The 16,992-nt window shown below is 59.9% G+C and overlaps 2 protein-coding genes across 12 annotated transcripts; one reads left to right on the top strand and one right to left on the bottom strand.

Annotated features, from left to right (window-relative positions):
* Positions 1 to 35: 35 nt before the first annotated feature.
* On the bottom strand, positions 36 to 9,883 carry NCAPH2 (non-SMC condensin II complex subunit H2). Of its 7 annotated transcripts, none has more exons than XM_081591086.1 (20): positions 9,671 to 9,883; positions 6,692 to 6,793; positions 4,486 to 4,541; positions 4,314 to 4,398; positions 4,171 to 4,239; positions 3,997 to 4,073; positions 3,778 to 3,923; positions 3,485 to 3,568; positions 2,945 to 3,084; positions 2,141 to 2,212; positions 1,882 to 1,948; positions 1,630 to 1,737; positions 1,506 to 1,559; positions 1,292 to 1,362; positions 1,119 to 1,212; positions 962 to 1,030; positions 812 to 867; positions 625 to 729; positions 384 to 533; positions 36 to 318 (listed from the first exon to the last, which is right to left on the bottom strand). In XM_081591086.1, the coding sequence occupies exons 1-20, from the start codon at positions 9,776 to 9,778 to the stop codon at positions 178 to 180; spliced, it is 1,854 nt and encodes a 617-aa protein (XP_081447212.1). In that variant the 5' UTR covers positions 9,779 to 9,883; the 3' UTR covers positions 36 to 177. The 7 variants fall into 7 exon arrangements, with proteins under 7 accessions (XP_081447212.1, XP_081447213.1, XP_081447215.1 ...); XM_081591087.1 differs by having other exon boundaries at positions 962 to 1,033; positions 3,790 to 3,923; XM_081591089.1 differs by having other exon boundaries at positions 812 to 864; positions 962 to 1,033; positions 3,790 to 3,923.
* Positions 9,884 to 10,208: 325 nt separating this feature from the next.
* On the top strand, positions 10,209 to 14,855 carry LMF2 (lipase maturation factor 2). Of its 5 annotated transcripts, none has more exons than XM_081591083.1 (14): positions 10,209 to 10,345; positions 10,723 to 10,976; positions 11,095 to 11,123; positions 11,266 to 11,483; positions 11,559 to 11,737; positions 12,191 to 12,332; positions 12,460 to 12,594; positions 12,663 to 12,768; positions 12,840 to 12,936; positions 13,144 to 13,326; positions 13,442 to 13,610; positions 13,726 to 13,837; positions 13,914 to 14,006; positions 14,694 to 14,855. In XM_081591083.1, exons 1-14 carry the CDS (start codon positions 10,252 to 10,254, stop codon positions 14,749 to 14,751), a joined length of 1,869 nt encoding a protein of 622 aa, XP_081447209.1. In that variant the 5' UTR covers positions 10,209 to 10,251; the 3' UTR covers positions 14,752 to 14,855. The 5 variants fall into 5 exon arrangements, with proteins under 5 accessions (XP_081447209.1, XP_081447211.1, XP_081447208.1 ...); XM_081591085.1 differs by having other exon boundaries at positions 14,100 to 14,855; XM_081591082.1 differs by having other exon boundaries at positions 13,910 to 14,006.
* Positions 14,856 to 16,992: the final 2,137 nt, after the last annotated feature.

Here is a 16,992-nt window from a genome sequence, read left to right as displayed (position 1 = left end):
CTCCCCTACACAGAACGGTTCGGTAAAGGTTTCGGTTTTTGTTTGAAGGGGCTGGTAGGATGGCAATCCTTTATTAGGCTGGGCCAGCCAGGGAGCAAAGTAGACTGAGCGGACGCACACCCGGTGTCCAGCGGGGAACAGGCTCCAGGGCCCAACCCTGGCCTCGGCGCTCCCCACTCAGGGCTGCACCGTGGAGGGGGCGGCATAGGTCTGGAAGCGCTTGTGGGCCCGCTGGTATGTGAGCAGTCTCAGGGACATGGTGTCCACGGCCGCCTCTAGCCCCGGCTGCTGGGTGATCTCCACTGTGTAGTCATTGGCCTATGGGGACAAAGCGTCAGCAGAGACCAGGGCCCACTTCCCTCCCAGACTCCTGGGCCACTCACCAGCTGCAACGAGGCCAGCATGGAGCGACACACTTCGAAGGCAGGCTGGCCTGCCACCAGCTTGGCAAAGGGACACCACTGGTTGAGCTGGCTGAACCGTGAGACCACCTGGTCCCCATAGGTGTGGATGTCAAAGGGCACGTGCTCCTCCTGCAGAGGGGAGGGGCAGGTCCTGGGCTGGCCCAAGGCAGGCAGCAGGGGACACCGGTGCTCGGCCAGGGCCCCACCCGGCCCACCTCACCTGCTCCTGGAGCAGCGTCTGGATGGCGTCCTCCCAGCCCCTGAAATGCTGCTTCAGCTCCGTCTCCTGGATGAGCTCCTGCCTCGAGGTGGTGACGAAGAGCTCCTGGGGGAGGACCAGGGGCCACCAGCTGAGTGCAGGGCCCTCCCCCGCCCCCCCGGCTCCCCCCACTCTGACCTGGGCCTACCACATTCTTTTGGACCAGCTCCTCATAGCGCAGAGACACTGGCATGGCTTCCGCTTCTGCAAAAGTGCAGCCGTCAACCTCACTCTTTCCTTCCTCCCATCTTCAGGGGCCCCTTGGGCCCTTGGGCCAGCAGCCTACTCCCAGACCTACCCATGTCTGCATCTTCCCCGGGCTCTGCCCCCTCGGGTTCTGCGTACTCCTCAGGCTCTAGGAAGTCATCTGCTGAGAAGGGAGCACCCGGGCAAAAGGCCGGTTAGGCTGCAGCAGGCACTGAGCCCTGCCCTGGCCTGCCCCCAGAGACCCCCACCTGCGGCTTCCAGGTCTTCCACCGAGTCCTCCAGGCGGTCCTCTTCCACAGGCCACAGCCCCTGCTCGGCCCTTGGCAGCCACCGCTCAGCCGCCTGTGCAGAGACAGCCTCTCAGAGGCACTGCTGTCTCCCACCAGGGCCCCGCAGGGTCCACGTGGTGACCGGCACTTGCCTCCCTCCTCTGCATCTTCCGGAGCGTCTCCAGCTGCTCCTTCACATGCTTCCAGTACAGAACCTCCATGTCTGCACACACAAGCCTCGTGAGGGGGCTCCCTCATCCTGCCCAGGCCCACCCCAGTCCACTTGGCCTCAGGCCTCCCCAGGCTGAGGGGGGCGGTGCAGCATGGGGTCAGCCTCCCTCGAAGAGCCCCAGGCCCCAGGCTCACCTGCGAAGGAAGGGCCCTTTCGCCGGGACCTCCTGCTGTCGGCGTGGTCGGCATCTGCAAGAAGACCGGGTCAGCAGGGGCCGAGCCAAGGCCCACGGCCGCGCCCGCCCCGAGCCCCACGCACAGGCGGCAAGGTACCACTGGTGGAAGTCCTGCAGCTTGACGGCCCCCTTCCTCTTACGCTTCTGTCCTGGCGCTTCCTCCACGCGGGGGGGCACAGAGTAGGGCCTACCTGGGGGCAGACAGGTGGTCCCGGAGCACAACCACAGCCCAGGGCAGTCTCCGTGCCCACAGGCCCTGGAGCCCCAACCTCCACTCAAGCTGGGTGAGCCCAGCCCCCACCCCCGGTGCCCAGGGGCAGTGCCCTCCGCGTTACCTTTCCTGAAGGGCTTAGAATCCGGGGAGTCGAAGGGGTCCAGGCCCTGCCAGGGGTCTGGGGTGTCCTGAGCACAGAGCACAAGCAGACACAGGAGAGTGGAGGACGCGCACCCTCCCCCAGTCGAGACACACGGGGAGGGGGGGGCCCTGGAGCTGCAGCAGAGAGGCCCAGCGCTGGGGGAAGGAAGAGTGCTCAACAGACGCCACCACCAAGGGCACGCACCCCCCGCCGGGCTCCACGCCCGCCCACCCCTCACCTTCAGCCGGGATGCGGGCTCCGGGGCCTCCTTCCGCTCCCGCAGTGTACACCTCCTGGGCTGGGCAGCACTCTGCAAAGGAACACCAGGGGTTCCCCTGTCCTCCTCCACCCAGGACTCCAGGCCCCCCGCAGCTCTGCTCTGGGGCCAGACACGGGGAACCCTGCAGAAACCCCCTGGGGGCAGAGTTCAACAACTGAAAAGTAAAAAGCTGGTAGAAACTTTAGAAGATAGAAACTAGGAGACTAGTGGTCACGAGATACTTCTTCCAGAAAAAAAAACAGACGGTAAAGAATCTGCCTGCAATGCGGAAGACCTGGGTTCCATCCCTGGGTTAGGAAGATCCCCTGGAGGAGGGCATGGCAACCCACTCCAGTATCCTTGCCTGGAGAATCCCCATGGGTGGAGGAGGCTGGCGGGCTGCAGTCCATGGCGTCACAGAGAGTCAGACATAACTGAGCAATTAAGCACAGCAAAAACAACCAACCAAACTTGACAGGCCCGTCCGCTCCTGCCAGCCTGGCCTCAAGCCCAGTGCCATTCTGGGTGGTACCCCATGAGCACCCTGGACACCAGTCCACCCCTGAGGAGCAGCAGCTGCTCCGCTCAGAGGGAGAAACGTGAAAGGTGCTGCTCAAAAGGGCAGGGTGTAGGGCCGGGGCCAGCTGGGGGACACACCCAGCACCCTGCCGCACGAGGACCAGCAAGCAGGCAGACCAGGGGGCCGCCTGCCTCACGCGCGCTATCCCCCCGGGGCTTGCCTGGCTGAGGGCGGGAGCTCGGCAGGCCTCCCCGGGGTCCCACCTGCTCAGGGCTCCTGGGCTCCGGGGGCTCCATCGGGACCTCAGGTGCTGAGGCCTCAGGGGGCTCCACCGCCCCTTCTGCATCCTCTCCGTCCTCTCCCACGCCCCCACCTCTGGGCGCTGGGCCTTCTGGAGAGGAGCCTGGCAGGGACAGGAGACCAGTCAGCCCTGGGAGCTCAAAGGCCAGGCAGCGAGGGCTGCGCCTCGGGATGAAGGGCCGTTCCTGTCTCAGCTTCACGTGTGGGAACCAGACAGTGCAGACGGTATACTCGCATCATACTGCTGTTTTGTTTGGTTCATTTTATTTTTAGGTAGTCTTCCTCTTTAAATGCTGCCGCCTCTGTCTGCTCAGAGAGGAGGGTGGTCCAAGGGCAGTCACTGAACCAAGACAGCGCAGCTGGCAAAGGTGGGCCTAGGCACGGAGGCCTGCCCCCCAAGCCTCAGCCCCCCTCAGGCTGGAGCGGTGGACAGGCTAGGGTGCTGAGCGCAGAGGCCCCTCCCCAGCCCTCCCTGCAGGCCCGCCTGGGAGCTCACTTCTCACCTGGCTCCTGGGAGATGCTGAGCACCGGGCCGGGACTCCCGCACACAGAGACTTCCATTGGCTGCTCCTCAGCCCTTCCAGGCTCTGGGAGACCAGGGATTGAACACGGTCAGCCCTGCTCCCCATTACAAGGCTCCCCCCAGGGCCCCACATGGCCAGAACCAGGGAGGGAGAGCACAGCCCAGGCACAGGACTCGGGCCCTCTGGGGCTGAGCCAGCTGTGGGCAAAGACGGGGCAAAGAGGCCCAGAGGGTGGGAGCAGGGGCCCCAACGGGAGCCCGTATCGCCCCCGCCCGAGTCCTCACCCTTCGGGTTCCTAGGCTGCAGAGCCTCCATGAGGGACACGCCCACCGGCTCCAACAAGAACGTGCCTCTGGGGTGCGGCGTGCACGTGTTCACCCTGAAATCCTTCCGGCTGGCCAGGACCTCCCCCTGACAGCTGGCAAAACACAGGCGCTGCAGAGACCCTTCCCCAGCACCCCACCCTCCACCCACCAGGCTCAAGCCCGCACCTGTACAGGGGGTTACTATTCTTCTCCATCTCGTCCGGGGCGACCAGGGCATTGGGCAGGAGGGGGATGAGGGTCCCCTACGCAGAGGCCAAGAGTGGGTGAACCGTGGGAACCCACAGGCCACAACACCACCCTCCACACCCCCATCAGCTAAACTCAGGAGGGGGCACTCACACTGAGGACCTGGTCACCCCTGAGATCCACGTTAGCACAGGAGTCAGAGAGGTCGTCCAACGCCAGGAACTGTGGGGAGACAGAGGGCTCAGGGTGGGCCCGGCTAGCACAGTGGGCACCGCCAGACACCCAGGAAGCCTCACCTTCTGCTCTGCCTCCTGGGGGGCCCTGGAGCTGGCATCCCCAACGGTCCCATCTTCTGGCTTGGAGGACAGCTGCTTGGCCTGCCTGAGAGGACCAGTGCAAGGGCACCACAGGTGAGGGGCCGCCTGGCCGCACAGACAGTGGACACACGGGCACCCCCTCCACACTCACTTCTTGCCAGAGATGAAGTCGAGAGCCTGGTAGACCAGGGAGTAGAGGTATTCCACCTGGCAACCAGAAGCCGGCAGTGAGGACGAGAAAGGGGGGGGCTCTTCCCAGAACCTTCCGAACTAGTTGTCCGAGTACCAAGACGCCTGGGTGTTCTCTCCAAATTCCTGCCCATTTGGCTGCCAAAAACCCTGCTCCAATGCAACCACTATGCCTCCCCAGCATCACCGAACAGCCGAAGCCCCCCTCCTGTGCCCCCACTCCACACCGCCGCAGATGTGGCCACCTCAACCCTGCGGCCCTGGCCCCCACAACCAGGTCTGACTTCACGGGGGCACACCAACCAGCCCCCACCTGCAGAAGCACCCGCGGGTCTCTGCCGGCCCGTCACAGTCCAGCCATAGCCTGTGGGGCCCCACTGCTAGGGGTGAGGGTTGGGGTTTTTCAGATCCTGACCACAAAGCACCCACCAGTAGGGTGCACACACGCACGGCCTAGGCCTCTCCCTCTGGGTGACAGCACCCAAGAGGACAACGCGCCCCTGAGGGCATGGATCCCACTCACCAGAAAAAATACACATGAGCTTTCTTAAGTGTCTGCCACACAGGACTGTGCCTCATGCTCCGCCTCGTTCACTCGGCATCAGTGCTGGTGCTGTTCTCATGAGACTCAGAGAATCAGAGCAACCCCACCAGTGACGGGTCCAGGACCCGCACCAGGGATACAGAAATCCAGCAGCCACGAGCCACATGTGATGCTATCAATTTAAATCTAATTAAAAGTTAACAAAACGCCAGATTCCTCAGTCACGCATGCCACATTTCAAGGACCCAGGAGCCACACACGTTAGATCATAGAACATTTCCATCAGCTCGGAAAGACCAGTTAGACAGTGCTGACTACAGCACATGCTCCCCTCACACCTTCTAGACTCCGTGTTAACGTTTTACTGCACCTGCTAAAAGCACACATCTGCCCGTCTATGTATTTGCCCACAGGTGCGCCTTGTGTTTGCCCTTTCAAAGTTAATTGCCAACATTCCCTCTGAGGACAAATGCACGACAAAAGACCCCGACTCATGGGATCATCTAAGAGAAAACCAATGAATTCTCAAATCGTCTTCATAACTCACGGTGCCCGAGGTGGGTCCTTGCGTCAGTTAACCTGCAAGTTGGCGGCTTCCCCTCCTCTGTCCTGAGGGTCCTCGTACTGAGCTCCTCAACACACTTCTAAACTTCCTTCTGGGCGCCTTTTACTCCCCGCCCCCCACTGAACCGCCGATGAGTGGGTCATTGCTGTGGTCCCCTCTTCCCTGCTCCTCCACTAGAGGACAGACAGGGTAGCACTGCTGGAGGAAAATCTCCAACATGCGCACGGGTGCCCTGGCAAATAGTGAGGTGTGTTTAATCTCCATTGGACTACCAGTGCTTTCAACTGGTCTTTTAGTTCGCATTTCCCTCGGCAACTTTGATCTTTAGCCACACCTCACTCTCCAAGTTTCTTACACAGTAGCTGGTTCTCAGTAGCTGACTCACATGCTCCGTGTGAAACCTGGGGCCTTAGGCGTGGACTCTGACAACCCCTGGGTCCGCCTTCTCAGCAGTGTCCTGAGAGCTGTCTCTTCTCCTTAGCGGCAAGCCCGTCAGTGCGCTCCTGACCTGCTCCTGACCGGCTTCCCCCGCTGCTCTGTTTCGTCCATATCCCTCTCCCAGCTCCCCTTTTCCCTGCCCCCACCCATGGTTTTCAATACTGACTGTCAGTGAGGATAGTTCAAAAAATCCAGATATCTACCCCCCTTCCAACCCACCACCACCCAGGGATTCTGATCTAGTCAGTTTGGGTGAGGCCTAGGCGCTGGTAATTGTTTGGACTGTAGCGTGGGTTGAGAGTCACTGATCTAGTTACTGACCATCTCTTTTTTGGGCCGTGTGGCATGGCATACAGGATCTTAGTTCCCCACTCAGGGAGCAAATCCATCCCCCAGAAGCATGGGGTCCTAACTGCTGGACCACCAGGGAATTCCCAACCCTACAATTTTAAACCCATTCTGTTCTTCCGTGTTAAAAGGGCCAAGGACTTGGAGGACGAGCTGGGAGGTGATGCTGAGGCAACTCAGAGACAGGGTTGACCCTGCCACCTGCCCAGCGAGACAGCAGACCTTGGTCCCACGAGACACTACCCTCTGAGATCAGCAGCCAGGCGGGCCCACCTTCTTACTGTAGACACAGGCAGAGCCCTGGATCAGCAGCGCCGCCTCAATGAAGTTCATCGTGGTCCTGCCTTTGTCAAAAGAAATGCAGATCTGGTCCAGCTGCAAGACACGAGGGGCAGTGGGGAGTCCACGCACCCTCCTCCCGGCAGCCCGCCCGCCCCACCCCCCCAGCGCCCACGCACCCTCCTCCCGGCAGCCCGCCCGACCCAGCCCCCCAGCGCCAGTGGCCCAAGGTGCCTGTCATCACAAGCAGCCCTTCCGAACAGCTCTGGCTCTGCCTGGGGTTTGCCAGCTGTCCGTTTTTTTGGAGGGGAAAGACAGGTCTTTCCCTCTACTTCCTGTAACCTCTAAGACCTAGTGTTTTGGAAGACGCAGGTCCCTAGGGTGCATCATCCAGAGATGGCCAGAGCTACATACCAGCTCCTCTCTAGAGGTGCTCACACTGCGCCTATCCTAGTCGGGGCCAGCTCAGCCAGACTCCAGCAGGAAGACCCCACCCCAAGAGAAAGACGGGGGACTCTCAAGGGTGGGGAAGAGAGAGACAAAATGCTGGGGTCTCCATCCTTCGAGCAGAAAACTCAGGAAACACTTCCAAGTACATCATCCTCCTTCCTCTGCAACTCCTAACCCCCCAGCCTCTCCTGAGCCCCAGTTCCCACCACCCTTTAAATCTGTGTCCACATGCCAACAATCCCCAAACCCATCTAGACCAGCTCTCTCTCCTAAGGTAAAAAAGAATGTTCTGGCAGCTGTGTGGAAAATGAAAGGAGGAGAATGACAAAACTACAGACAGAGAAATGACTTCAGGGGACAGAAAAGGTTTGGAGAAGCAGACATACGAAGCAGGAGAGGAGCAGACCAAGCAAGTAGGTTCACCAGGCATCCCCAAGCACCCCGCTCAACGCAGCTCCAGCTAGCATAGTTCTCTGCATTCTCTCAGGAGACTGTGTGTTCAAGCAGAGGTCAGTCGTCAGATCAAGTGTCCATTTAACATTTATTCTGCACCCACTGTGTGCCAGGCATTCTATTAAGCAAAAGGAAGAGAGAATGAAGATAGTCCCTGCCCACGCAGAATTTACATTCTAGTGTGGAAAGACCATAAACAAGTTAGAAACCAGCTGAAGATGAACATTCTACAATACAGAAGGTACTATAACAGAGAGAACTATTTTAGACACGGCAGTCAGCTGATATTAAACAGAGAGGTACAGGACAAGAAAGTTAGTCATACAAAGAACTGGGCAAAAAAATTTTGCCACTGAATACAGAAAACATAAATGTGTGTGTGTGTGTGTATGTGTGTGAAGTGCAGCCAGGAATGAGCTTGCGTGTTGCAGGCTGACTGGTTCAAAGAACAGCCTAAGAAAAAGATAAAACAGTGAGCAGGGCCAGATTCAGAGAAGGAAGCTTGGCTTCTATCCTGGGAGCAATGGAAAGCCACTAAGGGGTATTAGGCAGGGCAGTGCTGCAGCCTGATTTTAAATGTCACACTTGCTGCTGGGTGGAGCATGAATTGGATGGAGCCAAAAATACGAGTAGGGAGTCCAAGAATGAAGGTTTCAACATGAATGGGAGCCAGACTGTGGCCTGGATCAGGGGAAATGGAAGACAGATTAACTGAAGTTCTGGTGACGCAACTGATAGAAGCCAGGGGTGAACTGGTGTGCAGTGCCAGGTTTCCCTAGCTCTGAGCTTTCACTTCGAGGAACACTGGTGCCACGTGCCACGATCAGAAAGGCTGAGCTCTGAGCGGGAAAATAAAGAGCTCTCCTTTAAACTGATGATCAATTCCAAAGAAATGGTGTTTTTAAACTGTGGTGTTGGAGAAGACTCTTGAGAGTCCCTTGGACTGCAAGGAGATCAAACCAGTCAATCCTAAAGGAAATCATTCCTGAATATTCATTGGAAGGGCCGATGCTGAAGCTGAAGCTCCAATACTTTGGCTACCTGATTCGTAGAGCCGATTCATTAGAAAAGACCCCTCCCCAGGAGGAGAAGGGGACGACAGAGGATGAGATGGTTGGATGGCAGCACTGACTCAATGGAGATGAGTTTCAGCAAGCTCTGGGAGATGGTGAAGGACAGGGATGCCTGGCGTGCTGCAGTCCACGGGGTCACAAAGAGTCAGACACGAATAAGTGAGCGAGCAACAACAACTCCTTTAACTCTATTAAACCTGAGAAGCTTGTGTAACATCTAAGTGGAATATCAAGACCAGAATCAGAGAAAAGGCCTGGAATGGAAATATAAACCGAGGGAGGGGAGAGTAAATAAGTAAACCCAGCAACTGTCCTCATACAAGTGGTACTTAAAATCATGGAAATAAATGAAGTGGTTTAGGGGAAATGTGTAAGAAGATGGCTCAGGCCACGCCCTGAGGAGTTCAACACCGAAACTAGACAGGAAACAAAACCTGTTTCAAAAAAGAGGATGTCGTCAACTCATCAAATGCTGCTAAGTTGAACAAAATGACTCTTCTGGTGACCCATGGATCGTTATTGATCAACAAAAGAGCAGACGAAGCGGGCTGAGCAGTGAAAGTGAAGTGCAGAAATGGAGCGGACAGCTCTTTAACGAGGTCTAGACATGCTGTCAGTTATGGGGAAAAGGTTCAATGCTGACGGTGGAGCCCTGGCAGCAGCTTGACACTGGCTTGAAAGTCTAACATAAGAGCTCCCTCCTGCATCGTGACCCAGACCTCACACAGCCACACATGCACACTATTCTACTCTATTACAGAAAAATGCTGGTCGCTACTCACTAGATCGATTTCAAGGCTCATTAACAGAAAGCGATCTCTAATGACAGCTCCAGGCTATCAAGTAAGGGATGATTTCGAGAAGAGATGGAGCTGGGAAAAAGGGAACGAGCCTGCAGATGAGTGCAGTCAGAGCGCCAGACGGCGGCGGCACACGCCCCAGAGGCGGCAGAGCCCCGCAGCCCCCGCCCCGCGCCACTCCCCGGGGCCGCCCTCACCTCCTCAAGATATTCGCCCAGCTGGGCCGCCACGTCCACCTCCCAGTTCCTGGTGAGGTCGCGGATGGGCAGCAGGAGGTGGGCGAAGCGCGCCTCCACGTCCTCCATGTTCGGGAGGAGCCGGATCGGCCCGGGGACCACAGCGCCGGCTTCCAGAGGGGCCGGTGCGCTCAGCCCGCCACTACTTCTGGCGCCATTTTGCTGTTCCCGCCCAGGAAGATACGTAGCGCGCAGCGACGCGCGCACAACTTGACGCAGAGCGGCCGCCTCACGCCGGAAAGGATGCAGACGCGCCGGAGGCGGGGCGTGAGCGGGGAAGGGGCCCACGCCTGCGTGAGGCGGGGTGGGGCTTGCAGCTGCGGCCGGCGCGGAGGGGCGGGGCCGGCGCGGAGGGGCGGGGCCGGCGCGGAGGAGCCGGCTCGGGGAGGGGAGGGGCGGGGGGCGGGACTTGCCGCTGCCGCCGGCGGGGGGACGAGGGGTCCGACTAGGGGGGCGGGGCCGGCGCGGGGGGGCGGGGCCGGCGCGGGGGGGCGGGGCCGGCGCGGACCCTGGGATCCTGTCCAGCCCGCCGCGTAGCGGACATGGCGGGCTCCCGGCTCCCACGGCAGCTCTTTCTCCAGGGCGTGGCCGCCGTCTTTATGTTCGCCTTCGCTTCCCTTTACATGCAGATCCCGGGTGAGGGCGCCAAGAGCGGAGTGCCACCAGGCGGGAACCCCCCCAACCCGGGTCCTGTGACCCTCTCATTTCCGCACCCGACACTCCGCTGTGTAGGGGCGGTGAGGTCCAGGCCCGGATGCATGAGGTCGGGGCCTGCGGTTTGTGTCCTGCGAGCCGCGGGGTTGTGGGCCGTGGGCAGGCGTGCAGGGGTACGGTTCTGGGTTCTGACCTCTGCGCGAGGGTCTGGAGGGTCTGCAGGCCTTGACCTGTCTGGAGGGAGAATCTGCTGGCCCCGACCTGGGTTGGGGAGGGCAGATCCGCAGGCCCTGGCTGGTGCGGGGAGTCTCGTCTCCTCCGGCCCCGTCCAGGGCCTGCCCTGATGTGCCCTCCCACAGGCCTGTACGGCCCCGAGGGCATACTGCCTGCCCGGAGGACACTGCGGCCCCAGGGAAAGGGCCGCTGGCAGCAGCTGTGGGAGACCCCCACGCTGCTGTGGGAAGCGCCGCTTCTGGGGCTGGACACTGCCCAGGGCCTGGAGCTGCTGAGCCTGCTGGGCACCCTGCTGGCCCTGGGTGCCCTGCTGACGCGCCAGCTGCGCCACCTGCTTGTGTACCTGCTGCTCTGGGTCACCTACCTGTCTGCCTACCAGGCAAGTGGGGGATGTGCCACTGGGACCCTTGCCTCCATCTCCCTCCAGGCCCACCCGCCCTCTCCCCAGCCCCTGCAGACTCACAGCCCGTGCTTCCTGACCACCCTTCTCCCTGCAGGTGGGCCAGGTGTTTCTTTATTTCCAGTGGTGAGTGACTGTTGGGCCTTGGGCTACAGAAGGCTGGGTGGGTGAGATGGGGTGGGATGTGTTTGTCTCTCTCAGGAAGACCCCCTTAGGGGAGCAGCCTTGATGGGGAGGAGGGCCTCTGTGCTATTTTTTCTCCCCATAGGGATTCCCTGCTGCTGGAGACGGGCTTCCTGGCCGTGCTGGTGGCCCCTCTGGGGCTACCCCCCAACCACAAGCAGGCCCCCCAGGGCAAGCTGGGAGGGGTCTCCCCCCATGAAGGTCTCCCCTTCTGGCTCGTGCGCTGGCTGCTGTTCCGCCTCATGTTTGCCTCGGGTGTGGTCAAGTTGACTAGCCGTTGCCCCGCATGGTGGGGGCTCACTGGTGAGGGTCCCTGCCTGGACGTGGGGCAGTGCTGGGGGCTCTGCCCAGGCCTGACCGCCCGCCTGTCCCCTCCAGCCCTCACCTACCACTACGAGACTCAGTGCCTGCCCACACCGGCTGCCTGGTTTGCCCACCACCTGCCTGTCTGGCTGCACAAGCTCAGCGTGGTGGCCACCTTCCTCATCGAGGTTGCGGTGCCGCCTCTGTTTTTCGCTCCCGTTCGCCGCCTGCGGTTGGCTGCCTTCTACTCCCAGGTGGGTGGCTCCTTAGCCATCAGCAAGACTGGCAGGACTTGACCTTGCTCTGCACTGCCCAGAGGGCTCTACTGGGGATGGGTGTCTGCTGCCAGGCAGTCAGAAGGGCCTCGGGGGCAGAGGAGCTCGTTAGCCTGGGGTATGAAGGTGTGCCTGTGCGGTGGGGCTACAGCGTCACTGGAGGACGTCTGACCTGAGTCGGCAGGGGTGCGTGAGGAAGGGCTGCGTGAGGCATGCCAAGCTTGGGTTTTCTCCAGATGCTGGTGGGAGCCATCAAAGGGATAAGCCAAGGTGGAGGAAGTGAAGTGGGAGAACAGAGGCCAGGAGGTGACTCAGAAAGTGCAGGGGCCTGCGGGAGAGCTCGGTGGGGGAGATGCAGAGGGGCCTGGAATCAGGCTCCGAAGGGCCCGGGAAGGGGGCGGCCCCTGTGAGCTGAGTCCAGACCCTCCCCAGGTCTTGCTGCAAGTCCTGATTATCGTCACTGGCAACTATAACTTCTTCAACCTGCTCACCCTGGTGCTCACCACCGCCCTCCTGGATGACGCACACCTGGCTGCCAAGTCTAGCACCAGCCGCCGCAAGAGGATGCCCAGCTGTGAGTGTCCGCCTGCCCCAGACAGACAGCCCTGCCGCTCACCAAGTGATCTAGCTGTACCCCAGCCCCCAGGCCGTAGACCCTCCAGCCGTGTTCCCAGCTGACCCATGACTATCTTGGCCTGCAGCCTGGCCCAAGGCCTTGCTGGTCTTGCTGACCCCGCTGCTGGAATTGGCTGTCTACGGGCTGCTGGCCTATGGCGTGGTGCACTACTTCGGCCTGGAGGTGGACTGGGAGCAGCACGTTGTTCGCTCCAGAACCAGTGAGTACTAGCTGGGGGCTCAGGGTGGAGGCTGAACCATCCCTCCTCACACCCGCTTCCTTCTGCAGCCTTCACCTTCCACCAGTTCTCCCAGTGGCTGAAGATGGTGACCCTACCCACCATGTGGCTGGGCGCGGCCTCTCTGGCCTGGGAACTGCTGACCGCCCTCTGGAGGTATGTGGTACAAGAGGGTGGGTGGAGCTGTGCAGGGCGGGCCTGACTGCATTTCTGTCCTCCGCCCCCAGGTGGGTCCAGGTGCGAGGGTGGCTGCAGAAGCTCTGTGCTGCCGTCCAGCTGTCCATCTTTGGCACTGCCACGGTGGCTCTGTTCATGATCAGCCTGGTAGGTAGTCCTTTGGGGCTGGGGTCGGGAGTCAGGAGAGGCTGGAAGGGCATCGCTGAGCCTCTGGTAGGTAGTCCTTTGGGGCTGGGGTCAGGAGTCAGGAGAGGCTGGAAGAGCATCGCTGAGCCTCTGGTAGGTAGTCCTTTGGGGTCAGGAGTCAGGAGAGGCTGGAAGGGCATCGCTGAGCCTCCGCCTGCCCGCTTCCAGGTGCCCTACTCCTACATGGAGCCCTCGACCCACGGGCGCCTCTGGACTGGGGCCCACCGCCTGTTTGGCACCGTGGAGCACCTGCAGCTGGCCAACTCCTACGGCCTTTTCCGCCGAATGACTGGTCTGGGTGGGCGGCCGGAGGTGGTGCTGGAGGGCAGCTATGACGGGCACCACTGGATGGTAAGGGCTCCCTCAGGCCCCTGCCTGGGGTGCCTGGGGACCCCACCGGCCTGGGTGGGGAGAGAAGGGGGAGTGAGGGCCTGCCAGCCTTGCTGAAAGGGACTCTGCCCAGCAGGAGATCGAGTTCATGTACAAACCCGGGAACCTGAGCCGGCCGCCCCCAGTCGTGGTGCCCCACCAGCCGCGCCTCGATTGGCAGATGTGGTTCGCGGCCCTGGGCCCCCACACGCACAGTCCCTGGTTCACGAGCCTGGTGCTCCGTCTGCTGCAGGGCAAGGAGCCTGGTGAGGCTGAGTGGAGGGCGGGGCCTGTGGGGCGTCTGGGCGACCTTCATGGGGGCCTCGGGGAGGACGGATGTTGAGCTGCCTGGTGCTGAGCGTGCACCCCCTGCGCCCTCAGTGATCCGCCTCATCCAGAACCACACGCCCAGTTACCCCTTCCACAAGCAGCCGCCCACGTACGTGCGGGCCCAGCGCTACAAGTACTGGTTCTCGCATCCTTGGGAGCAGGGGTGAGTCTGGGCTCCAGGAGGGATGCGGGGATCTGCGAGTTGGCATCACCTGAGCCGCCCATGCTGTTTCAGCCAGTGGTGGCGACGCCAGTGGGTGGAAGAATTTTTCCCATCCGTGTCTCTGGGGGACCCAACGCTGGACATGCTGCTCAGGCAGTTTGGCCTTCAGGTAGTAAGGAGTCAGGCAGGCAGGGGTGGGTGGCAGGGATGACCCCGGCCCACAGGGACAACCCCCCGGACCCTCCTCCATCCTGTCCCACAGGACAAAAGCCCGCCCCGGGCCCGCAGCTCTGGCAACACCCTGACCCAGGCCCTCCACTGGGTACGGAAACAGCTGTCTCCCCTGGAGGCCCCCACCCTGCTCTGGGGACTCCTTGGGGCTGTGGGGGCCATCAAGATCATGCAGGCCCTGCTGGGCCCGCAGTCCCTGCCTCTGACCAAGGAGGAGAAGCACAAGCCAGCCCCCCAGGAGGACTTAGTAGCCGCCAGCAAGCAAGCTTCCCCAGTCCCCAACATCAGCAGCGGTTCCCAGACCCCCCGGCGGAAAAAGTAGCCGTGATCTGTCTGCCAGCCACGGGTCCTGAGAGGATCAGGGTTGCGCTTGCCTCTGGCTCTCTGCCGCAGGACGGCCCAGCCACCGTGCCTTAGCCAGCTGCCACACAGACGCAGGTCAGGGTGCTGGCCTGTGGGGGGCGCTAGCCCTTCTGCTTCATGGGCATCCCCCCACACCCACCACGTCCCGTCCCAGGACACCCTCTGGCCTGCTCGACGGCCCAGGAGGCCCGTGTGTGACCTAGCCCAGGGTCTGTCCCCAGACATGGTAATCAGGGACCCTTGCCCTCTGCCCCCACTGTAGGGGTCCGAGTCTGAGGCCCCTGACCCCGGCTCCTGCACACGGGGTGGAGGTGGGATGAGGCTGACCTGCTGTGGAAGAAAAGGAAAGACGCCCCGAGGTCTTCCCTGCAGCAGCGTGTCTGGGCATCCGGATCTGTGAACCAATAAAGGCAATTGTGTCTGACCACGTTCCTGCCGCTTCCTTCCCATGGGGAAGCCCGAGGGCAGGCAGCCTTCTCTGCCTGTGACGGTGGACACAGCCCACACACAGTCCGGCTGATCGCTGACCAGGCTTCCTGGGTGCCTTCTCGGTGCAGTCCTCAACGTTCCCATCTATAAAATGGACACAAGGGCCTGGCCTGGCGCTGCCTGAGCCACAGTCCAGCACAGCGTGGCCGACCTGTCAGCCCCGTGTGTCAAGGCTATGAGGTCGGTGCTGGAATGTGGGGCCTGGGACCATCTGAAGGTTGGAGAGTTGGCCAGAACACTGGCCCTCCCTACTCTCCTGCTCCCACTTCCTCATCTCGGGAGAAGTGAAGGGGCCGCACGCTGGGTCTCACTTAGGCTGGGATGGAGGAGAGAAGGGAGGTGGGCAGGGCCGGTGTGGACGCCCCGTCAGGGGACTTGGCCGGCCTCTGGCTGAGAGAGATGGGGTGTGGGTGGGGACGGGAGCGGGGAGCAGAGGCCCTGGACCAGGGGCAGGAGAGGAGGACGCCTCTGACCACTTCTAGGAGCAGGCGTTGCAGGTGTGCTGCCTGGGTGTCTGGACATGGCTCATCAGTAGGAGGCTGGCACTTCCCTGCGCCCGGCTCCGTCCTCAGCCTCCGCCCCTCAGGCTGTCAGCTCCCAGACCTCTGGACAGCCCCCCAGTGTGCCCAGCCTCTCCCCCCCAAGTCACTGGGTCCCCCTCCAACTGACCCGCATAGACGGTACTCCACGCTTAGCCTGTGCCCACAGTCACACCGGCTTAAGGGGTCCTGTAACCTCTCGCTCAGATTGAACGTAATCAAAAAAATAATTCCAGAAAGTTCCAAAAGGGAAAGCTTGAATTTGCTGCACAATTGGCAACTGTCTACATAGCGTCTTCCTGGTATTAAGTATTGTAAGTAATCTAGAGATGAGTTAGAGTACATGGGAGGGTGAGTGTAGGTTTATGAAAATACTGCTCCATCTTACGTGAGGGAACTTGATGCCTCTAGTGGTTCCTGGAAGCAATCCCCCTTGGATAGAGGGGAGACTGTAATATACTACAGTTTAAAGACGTATTGCTTTTTTAAGCTTCTAAGCTCAATGTATGAATCTCTTGGGGGGTTGTTTGTGTTCCGTAACAGCTTTGAGATATAATTCACACGCCGTACAGCTCCCCCACGTAAAGGGTACAGTTCAGTGGTTCTCAGTAGATTCATGGACTTGCACATCCATCACCAGAGTCAATCTTAAAACCTTTTATCATCTCAAGAAGAAACCCCATTCTGCTAAGATGGCATCTTCCGACCTCTCCTTCCCATGACCTAAAAAACCATTAATCTACTTTTTGTCTTCATGAGTGAAAGTGTTAGTCGCTCAGTTGTGTCCAACTCTTTGAGACCCCATGGACTGTAGCCCGCCAGGTTCCTCTGTCCCTGGGATTCTCCAAGCAAGAATACTGGAGTGGGTTGCCATACCCTTCTCCAGGGGATCTTCCCAACTAAGGGATTGAACTCAGATCTCCTGCATTTCAGGCAGATTCTTGACTGTCTGAGGCACCTGGGAACCCCTTTTTTTGTCATCAGTTCAGTTGCTCAGTTGTATTCAACTGTTTGCGACCTCATGGACGGCGGCACACCAGGCTTTCCTGTCCATCACCGACTCCTGGAGCCTGCTCAAGCTCGTCCATAAAGTCGATGATGCCATCCAACCATCTCAGCCTCTGTCAACCCTCTCTCCTCCTGCCTTCTATCTTTCCCAGCATCAGGGTCTTTTCTAATGAAGTCAGTTCTTCACATCAGGTGGCCAAAGTATTGGAGCTTCAGCTTCAGCATCCATCCTTCCAATGAATATTGAGGACTGATTTCCCTTAGGATTGATTGGTTTGATCTCCTTGCAAACTCCCTTGGACACTCAAGAGTCTTCTCCAACACCACAATAGAAAAGCATCAATTCTGTGGTGCTCAGTTTTCTTTGTGGTCTAACTCTCACATCCATACATGACTACTGGAAAAATCATAGCTTTGACTATAATGACCTTTGGCGGCAAAGTAACATCTCTGCTTTATAATATGCTGTCTAGGTTTATTAGCTTTTCTTCCAAGGAGCAAGCACCTTTTAATTTTATGGCTGCA

Source organism: Giraffa tippelskirchi, chromosome 4 (assembly GCF_054371585.1).
Source record: "Giraffa tippelskirchi isolate mGirTip1 chromosome 4, T2T-mGirTip1v1.2.pri, whole genome shotgun sequence".
Taxonomy (NCBI): Eukaryota; Metazoa; Chordata; class Mammalia; order Artiodactyla; family Giraffidae; genus Giraffa; species Giraffa tippelskirchi.
The sequence above is the reverse complement of the archived record's forward strand: the minus strand, read 5'-3'. Positions and strand labels throughout refer to the sequence as shown.